At 40.7% G+C, this 9,661-nt stretch overlaps 1 protein-coding gene across 1 annotated transcript in view; it reads left to right on the top strand.

The window, feature by feature from the left end:
• The first annotated feature begins 681 nt into the window (after positions 1-681).
• LOC143817938 (uncharacterized) overlaps positions 682-9,661 on the top strand; it is a 35,204-nt gene continuing 26,224 nt past the window's right edge. The window contains exons 1-2 of the mRNA XM_077299404.1: positions 682-715; positions 8,410-8,462. Of these exons, the coding sequence (XP_077155519.1) occupies positions 8,410-8,462 (53 nt within the window). The 5' untranslated portion in view covers positions 682-715. The remainder of the gene's footprint in view (positions 716-8,409; positions 8,463-9,661) is intronic.

Raw genomic sequence — 9,661 nt, 5'->3', positions numbered from 1 at the left:
GCTGAGAAATCCAACAAGTTTTTCAAGAGTAATCAGTCTCCGGGAACTCTGCCTTTTCTTTAGTTTTTGAAGATTTTTGTCTTTATACATGGTGCTTTGCAGCCGTTTGACCTGACAGTGTCAAGTTTGGAGCAGATTTTCACATCGAACCCTCCTTCACTTTTTTTTCCTACTGAGAAAATGTAAACATTTTGTGGAGAAAAATGCTCCGAAAAGTCCCCCTAATTTCGATTTTCCTTGAAATGTATAGGAAGAATATTTAAAGTGTTTTTTTAATGGATTTTAGATTGGATCTGCGTCAAAATCCTCTAAAAAAAAACCCTTCATGTTAACCTAGTCTTAGGGTTCACAATAAGCATTTTTCTTATGAAGTGGAATATTTCCCAGAAGAATTGTCTCCCGGTGGTGGAGCTCGAGACAACAACTATGGAAGTCCGGATATACAGGAGATTAAGAAAACGCGGTGGAAATTGTGGCCCAAAGGTAGAAATCACCGTTATGCACTTATGGTCCTTGAGGCCAGGAGCATGCTTGTAAATAAGGGGTTATTTTCTGATAATTAGCTGTTCACACAAGTAATTATGGATACCATCCACCATCATTGTACTGTGTAGGTATGTAGAGTCGGCCATAAGTGTAGTGGTCAGGATCAAGCACAGACTTCAACTGTTACTACCGGAAACTGCAACTACCAGAGGTTACAATACTGAAAGATGTGAGAAACTCTACACAGTGATGGTCCTCTTTACACATTTCTATAACTTGAGTGCCAATTGTAAATTAGTGAATGCTATTCCTTATGATACTTAGGTTTTCGCACTTGAAACTGGATTTCTGAGTAATAAGCAGAGTAGATTTTGTTTGGACTCCTTGAAAAGACAGTGAGAGTCCTGCTTCACCCGCCCGCCCGATGAGTGACAGCTTTGTCTCTATCTGGACATCTATACCTATGACTGTCACTTAGCCCCTGAAGGTAATCAGGACTCTCACTGCCTCTACTAGGAGTTCAGATTTATTCTGAATGTTGCATAATTGTAAAGAGACATTTCAATATCCACATGTCAAAGTATAGGGTACAAGTAAAACATTAAATTGGGCATATTCTGTTTTTATTTTCAAGACTATTACCCCAATCTTACATTTTTCCTGTGTTTTATTATAATTTACTACTTTACTATCTTATATGATATCTCTATTGTATAGACAGAAAGCTGATGTATTGCATGAAGCCAAACATAACGGACTGCTACAATATACCATACCTATACGGTGCGCACAAATATTATGCAATTTGTCATTTACACAATTAATTTTATTATTGAACAACTACAGTCGGTCATTCCAAAACGTTGAGAAACCTGAATATTTAAGGAAGTAAAAGTGAGGTTTTGTCTTCCTTAGGAGAATATCTATGTGTGCATACAGTAATTATTGAGCAACTAACTGATAAAGATATATTTTCCCATGTCAGTTGTTTATTTTCATATGTTGCAGTGAGAATAATAACCAAACTACTCGAAACGTGCAAAAATACATTTCTGACATTTCAAAAACCAATATCAGTGACCTTTTTGGAAGTGCATTGAACAGCAAGGTGGATTGCTGCTGAGGAGAAAAAAAAAATCTTTAAATCTTCAGCTTAGCGAGTGTGAACGAGCTGAGTGTGACCTGAGCGTAAGTGTGAACGGCGGTAAGTGTGACTTGTGATTCAGTGACTTTGGATTCAGGGAGTTTCCAAGGGAGGAATTACTGAATTGCTGTCTGTATCTTATTAATACTTTGTGCCAGGACTCTGAACATTTTTTATTATCTTTTGTGCATTACTGCCCTTTTCCAAGATGGCGTCTTTGGTCTCATGTGCACTGTGTCTTCCTGCTATAAAACTCCACCCCAGCCTTCAGTCTGTGCTAGAGTATTCTGCCTTGCATCCAGCTCCTGACCTCTGGTGGCTCCCTGGCTATTTACCTGCTCCTGTGAACCTGTGTGGTGATCCTGCTACTCTGCTGCATACACCAATTCCAGTAATCCTCCTTCATCTGCTGCTCATGTTTACTTCCATCTGCATTTGCTGGACATGTAAGCTGCTGCTGCTCTGCAAAAACCTGAGACTATTACCCAGGCCTCCCTGGTTGAGCTAAGATATTATTTGAACTGCCTTATAAGTTTATCTATCTGTGTTTTGGACTGGGCAAGGACTTATTCGTGTCAAGTATCCTCAAGAATAATTGTGCTTCATAGACTTTCTGCGTGATTGCATTTTCCTCTGAAGTTTCCTATAGACTGCTAAGCTGAGTTTAATATTTACACCAAGTGTTGTGGACTTGAATTTCTCTCTGCACCTGTTTGAATCACCGTGTGATAATATAGACTTTACCACTTATAAAACTGTGTCCTGTAGTTGTCTTGTTCCACGCAAAGAGTCTCCTGAGTTATCCCCTATAATTATTACACTTTGCATTTTTTTTTTTTTTTAACGTTTCTGTCTGGTGCAATCCCCATTAGGAAATGTGCTCCGCTATTGTTAATGCCAGCCAGTGCACATCTTGCCACATGTATGCAGTCCTTGATCAGCCGGTCAAGGGTGCATACTGCTGTGCGAGATGTGAGCACATTGAGCATTTGGAAGCCCAGATTCTGAATCTAAATGTGCAGCTGGCAACACTGAGATCCATAGACAATATGGAGAGGAGTCTTCTGCTCACTGAGCAGACGCTCAATGAAATAGATGAGGCAGTGGATGGTAGGATGGAGCTGCAGGACAGTGAGGCAGTAAGCTGGGTGACAGTTAGGAAGCGGGGTAGAGGGAAGAGTGCCAGGGAGGCTAGTTCTGATCTGGCACACCCCAATAAGTTTGCTAAGTTGGCAGATGAGGGGGGTGCCAGTTCAAGTGTAGCACTGCTGCAGCCAGGCATGTCCTCTGAAAGCCGGAGGAGTGACTGCTACAGTAAGGAGGGAAATAGGAGAGCAGGGAAGGCCAGACAGGTGCTGGTAGTGGGGGACTCAATTATTAGGGGAACAGATAGGGCAATCTGTCACAAAGACAGGGATCGTTGAACGGTGTGCTGCCTACCTGGTGCTCAAGTCCAACACATGGCTGATCGGGTGGACAGATTACTGGGAGGAACTGGTGAGGACCCAGCGGTCATGGTGCACATTGGCACAAATGACAAAGTTAGAGGTAGGTGGAAGGTCCTTAAAGATGATTTCAGGGAATTAGGCTGCAAGCTGAAAGCAAGGACCTCCAACGTGGTATTTTCCGAAATACTGCCTGTACCACGTGCCACACAAGAGAGGCAACGGGAGATTAGGGAGGTTAATAAGTGGCTCAAGAATTGGTGTAGGAAGGAGGGGTTTGGGTTCCTGCAGAACTGGGCCGACTTCTCAGTTGGCTACAGGATCTACGCTAGGGACGGGCTGCACCTCAATGGGGAAGGTGCAGCTGTGCTGGGGAGAAAATGGCTAGAAGGTTGGAGGAGTGTTTAAACTAGGGAAAGGGGGGAGGGTATTCATTTTATAGGAGGGGAAGATAGTGCAGACAGAGACCTGGGCACAAATAAGGAAGTTGGGGGTGGCGGTGGCATGGGGGGTGGGGTTAGATCAATTAATAATTTAAGAAAGAATAGAGGTACAGAGAGATACATAAAGTGCATGTATACTAATGCCAGAAGCCTCGCCAACAAAATGGACGAATTAGAATTAATGTTGCTAGAGCATAATTATGACATGGTGAGGATATCTGAGACGTGGCTGGATGAGAGCCATGACTGGGCTGTTAACTTGCAGGGCTATAGTCTGTTCAGAAATGACCGAATGGATAAGCGAGGGGGAGGAGTGTGTCTATATGTAAAATCGTCCTTAAAACCCATCCGGCGTGATAATATAGGTGAATTTAATGAAAATGTAGAGTCCCTGTGAATGGAGATAAGGGGAGGGGAAAAAAAAAAAATTACTGATAGGGGTTTGTTATAAATCTCCAAAAATAACGGAAACAATGGAGAATATCCTCGTAAAGCAAATAGATGAAACTGCGACTCAAGGAGAAGTCATTATTATGGGGGACTTCATCTACCCTGAAATAGATTGGGGAACAGAAACCTGCAGTTCCAGCAAAGGTAATCGGTTTTTGACAACTATGAGAGACAATTACCTTTCACAACTGGTTCAGGACCCAACAAGAAGGGGGGCACTGCTAGACCTAATATTAACCAACAGGCCAGACCGCATATCAAATATAAGGGTTGGGGGTCACTTGGGGAATAGTGATCACAAAATAATAAGTTTTCGTGTATCCTTTAATAAGATGTGTAGTAGAGGGGTGACAAGGACACTAAACTTCAGGAGGGCAAATTTCCAACGGATGAGAGAGGATCTTGGTGCAATAAACTGGGACGATATCCTGAGACATAAAAATACACAAAGAAAATGGGAGACGTTTATTAGCGTCCTGGATAGGACCTGTGCACAGTATATACCGTATGGGAATAAACATACTAGAAATAGGAGGAAACCAATATGGCTAAATAGAGCTGTAAGGGGCGCAATAAGGGACAAAAAGAAAGCATTTAGAGAATTAAAGGAAGTAAGTAGTGAGGAGGCATTAAATAAATATAGAAAATTAAATAAATCCTGTAAAAAGCAAATCAAGGCAGCAAAGATTGAGACAGAGAGAGTAATAATAATCCCAAAATATTCTTTAACTACGTAAATAGAAAGAAACTAAAAAATTATAGTGTTGGCCCCCTTAAAAATAGTCTGGGTGAAATGGTGGATGAGGATGAGGAAAAAGCCAATATGCTCAATGACTTTTTTTCATCAGTATTTACACAAGAAAATTCCATGGCAGACAATATGATCAATGATAACAAAAATTCCCCATTAAATGTCACCTGCTTAACCCAGCAGGAAGTATGGCGGCGTCTAAAAATCACTAAAACTGACAAATCTCCGGTCCCGGATGGGATACACCCCCGAGTACTGCAGGAATTAAGTACAGTCATTGATAGACCATTATTTTTAATCTTTAAAGACTCCATAATAACAGGGTCTGTACCACAGGACTGGCGTATAGCAAATGTGGTGCCAATATTCAAAAAGGGGACAAAAACTGAACTCGGTAATTATAGGCCAGTAAGCTTAACCTCTACTGTGGGTAAAATCCTGGAGGGCATTCTAAGGGATGCTATACTGGAGTATCTGAAGAGGAATAACCTCATGACCCAGTATCAGCACAGGTTTACTAGGGACCGTTCATGTCAGACTAATCTGATCAATTTCTATGAAGAGGTAAGGGACCAAGGGAACCCAGTGGACGTAGTGTATATGGACTTTTCAAAAGCTTTTGATACGGTGCCACACAAAAGGTTGATACATAAAGTGAGAATAATGGGGATAGGGGAAAATATGTGTAAGTGTGTTAAGAGCTGGCTCAGGGATAGGAAACAAAGGGTGGTTATTAATGGAGCACACTCGGACTGGGTCGCGGTTAGCAGTGGGGTACCACAGGGGTCAGTATTGGGCCCTCTTCTTTTTAACATATTTATTAATGACCTTGTAGGGGGCATTCAGAGTAGAATTTCAATATTTGCAGATTACACTAAACTCTGCAAGGTAATCAATACAGAGGAGGACAATTTTATATTACAGGATGATTTATTTAAACTAGAAGCTTGGGCTGATAAATGGCAAATGAGCTTTAATGGGGATAAATGTAAGGTCATGCACTTGGGTAGAAGTAATAGGATGAATAACTATGTGCTTAATTCTAAAACTCTGGGCAAAACCATCAATGAAAAAGACCTAGGAGTATGGGTGGATGACAAACTCATATTCAGTGGCCAGTGTCAGGCAGCTGCTACAAAGGCAAATAAAATAATGGGATGCATTAAAAGAGGCATAGATGCGCATGAGGAGAACATAATTTTACCTCTATACAAGTCACTAGTTCGACCACACTTAGAATACTGTGCACAGTTCTGGTCTCCGGTGTATAAGAAAGACATAGCTGAACTGGAGCGGGTGCAGAGAAGAGCGACCAAGGTTATTAGAGGACTGGGGGGTCTGCAATACCAAGATAGGTTATTACACTTGGGGCTGTTTATTTTGGAAAAACGAAGACTAAGGGGTGATCTTATGTTAATGTATAAATATATGAGGGGACAGTACAAAGACCTTTCTGATGATCTTTATAATCATAGACCTGAGACAGGGACAAGGGGGCATCCTCTATGTCTGGAGGAAAAAAGGTTTAAGCATAATAACAGACGCGGATTCTTTACTGTAAGAGCAGTGAGACTATGGAATTCTCTGCCGTATGATGTTGTAATGAGTGATTCATTACTTAAATTTAAGAGGGGACTGGATGCCTTTCTGGAAAACTATAATGTTACAGGTTATATACACTAGATTCCTTGATAAGGCGTTGATCCAGGGAACTAGTCTGATTGCCGTATGTGGTGTCGGGAAGGAATTTTTTTTCCCCAAAGTGGATCTTACTATTTGCCACATGTTTTTTTTTTTGCCATCCCCTGGATCAACATGTTAGGGCATGTTAGGTTAGGCTATGGGTTGAACTAGATGGACTTAAAGTCTTCCTTCAACCTTAATAACTACGTTACTAATATACAGTGGGAAAAATACGTATTTGATACTCATCCGATTTTGCAAGTTTTCCCACCTACAAAGAATGAAGAGGTCTGTAATTTTTATCGTAGGTACACTTCAACTCTAAAAGACAGAAACCAAAAAAAAAATCCAGAAAATCACATTGTATGTTTTCTACATAATTAATTTGCATTTTATTGCATGAAATGACACTGTGCGGAGAGGTGACTGTGTTCCTTAACTGTAAATCTCCCATATAAGAAAGGCCCATAAGTTCCCAATAGGGTTTAGGTCTGGTGATCATTAGGTCATGTAATCATTCTTTCATCTTTAAGGCATTTGATGGCAACTGAGCAGTGGAGACTTCGATGCATGTGGTGGAGCATTTGGAAATGATTTGGAGTCCATTTTCAGTCCAACGGTCCAAGTAGCTAATTTATGCTAACACCAGCCTATAGCAGTTCTCCACATTTAAGTTCTTGGCTTCTGAGTGGAAGTGGAGGTCGGTGCTCGTTACCGATCCAGCCACAGGCACGTCCATCTGGTCCATCAAGAGTCACTCTCAGCTCATAAGTCCCCACAATTTTGAGAAATCTGTCTTCAGATATTTGTTGACCCAGTCTTGACATTTCTCCTTCTGTGTCTAGTTCAGTGGTGGTCGGAGTTCAGCCTCCTTACCTCGGCCATGTATCTGAGCACTGAACACCTTATACTCCTGGGCACTCCAGGGAGGCTGCAGCTCTGTAATATGACAGCACTGGAGGATAATGGGTTTCTCATCTCTGTGTGTTTGATTGGTCTCATATCTTTGGCTTTTTTTTTTCAACATTACTTTTTTGTGATCGTGTTGACCACTTGCAACAAAACTTTTGATGGTTCTATGATCATGCTACTTTACTGTTTGAAATTACTGTAGCACTTTATCCCTCTGTAAGACTTTTAACAATTTTAGACTTTTCAGTCAGTTAAATCTCTTTTTTGGCCCATAATATTTCTTCACCGTATGATAAAGGGTGATGTATCCTTAGGACATACCTTCCTAATACAAAGGCAAATACACATCACCTGATATGTTCCACACCAATAAGCATTCAAGATGATACAACTTGGAACTGGAAAATCTGCAAAAAAATGATGACATGATCAAAATACTCACTTGCTTAATAATTCTGCACACTTGTAAATGCTAGATATTAGCACGACTCCCAAAACATGCTTTGTATGGTCAGGAAGATTTGACTTAGTACAAATAAAGCTGGACCAAATCAAAAGTGCCCCATTTGCAGAGTGGACTTTTATCCTTTTTATAATAGAGCGCATGCTCGACCGATGCTGCATTCATTTTCTTTGGAGCTGCCGGAAAAGTTGATCGCCGATTCGCAGAACCATGAGAATGAATGGATCAGTGATCAGTGATGATTGCTCACTGCTGCTCCATTCAAATGAGAGTAAAAGTGGCCTATTGGGGATAAAGGTTCCCAGTTCTGCCACTTGACGTGGACTGTCCTGTGAAGATAAGTTATCACCCGTCCATTGACTTTTATTCCGGCAGATCCATAGAGAATGAGTCGAGAGTCGATTGAGCACACATAAAAATCCATTGTTCCGGCAATCAAGTGTCAGCTATCCGATGGATTGGTGATAACCTGTCTTCACTGGAAAACCCCTTTACACTTCTGGACATCCCATCCTTCCTAGCCCTGTGCATCCTCCCCCTTTCTTTGTCCACCAGTGAGAATCACTTTTCGGTCTCAGATTCTTTATTTTCATAGTCATAATAAAATAATAATTGTTTTCTGTCATTGCTAGATGGAGACCATGACTTCAGTCACTTCCGACCTAGATGTGGATGATACAACTTTGTAAGTCAGTCCTCACATATACCCTGGCAAATTGATGGGCTTTGATACAGAAGCTGTGCCCTGAAATACTAATACTCATTCAGAGGGTGGAAAATAAACTTAATGTGCCCAAGGAAAAGTCAGGAATGGGTCCCACCACTCAGACAACTATTACCTGAACCTTAGAAGTGCAAATAATCCAACCTTAGAAAAAATAAAACAGCAGCAAATGTTATAAATCAGCAAAAGAAAATCACTATCTTCAATGTCTTCCGGTCCTGTGCAGAAGCCCTGGCGTTCTTCTGGTCTTTATAATTCACTAACATATAAGCCACAGAGGCCTCAATAGTCGCGTCCTGTACTCCTGGTAGAGAACGTACTTGTGATATGTAAAGGCCAGGGGGACCAACAGAGCATCTGTGCTGGATCAGCAAAGGAGGCATAATTAAGGAGTGAGTAGGGTATTGTTTTTAATTATTTTATAACATCTGCTATTTTATTACTTTTCCAAAAGTCGGCTAGCGCCTTTATTTTTATTTTTTTACATGACCAACACTCATGAAATAAATAGTAGTATATTATAGAATCATAGAATGTTACAGTTGGGAGGGACCTCCAGGGTCATCATGTCCAACCCTCTGCTCGTGCTGGATTCACTAACCCATCTCAGGCAGATGTCTGTCCAGCCTCTGTTTGAAGACTTCCATTGAAGGAGAACTCACCACCTCTTGCCTATTGTACGCATATACCACATATTCTAAATAAAGAGTCAGCAGAAATAAGACAGCAGTTAGGCGCTAACTTGATATTCCCTACAAAAAAGAATAATGTTCTTTCCTTCATGTGGCTTCCCGAACATCTGTTATGTCAGCTTTATCTATGCCTATGTTTAGCACACAAAAAGCTCAATTGGACACAACCACTTTGTCATCAACATTCTCCCTTTATAAAGTCAATGTGCCATTATAAGTAGTGTAATCCTGTGTCATGTCTAAGTAATACTGAAAAATAGGGAATAAAAAAACATTTGCCCTTGCACTGTAACTTCTTTGCCTTCCAAAAGTTACATATATGTATATATATATATATATATATATATATATATATATATATATATATATATATATATATATATATTGTAGCATAGCGCCTACTACGTGTCTTGGGGGACACTCACTTGGCACGGGATTAATGCACTCAGGCACGGTTTTCTATCAAAA

Source organism: Ranitomeya variabilis, chromosome 3 (genome assembly GCF_051348905.1).
Source record: "Ranitomeya variabilis isolate aRanVar5 chromosome 3, aRanVar5.hap1, whole genome shotgun sequence".
NCBI classification, from domain to species: domain Eukaryota; kingdom Metazoa; phylum Chordata; class Amphibia; order Anura; family Dendrobatidae; genus Ranitomeya; species Ranitomeya variabilis.
Note: the sequence above shows the minus strand (reverse complement) of the source record. Positions and strands in the feature narration are given on the sequence as shown.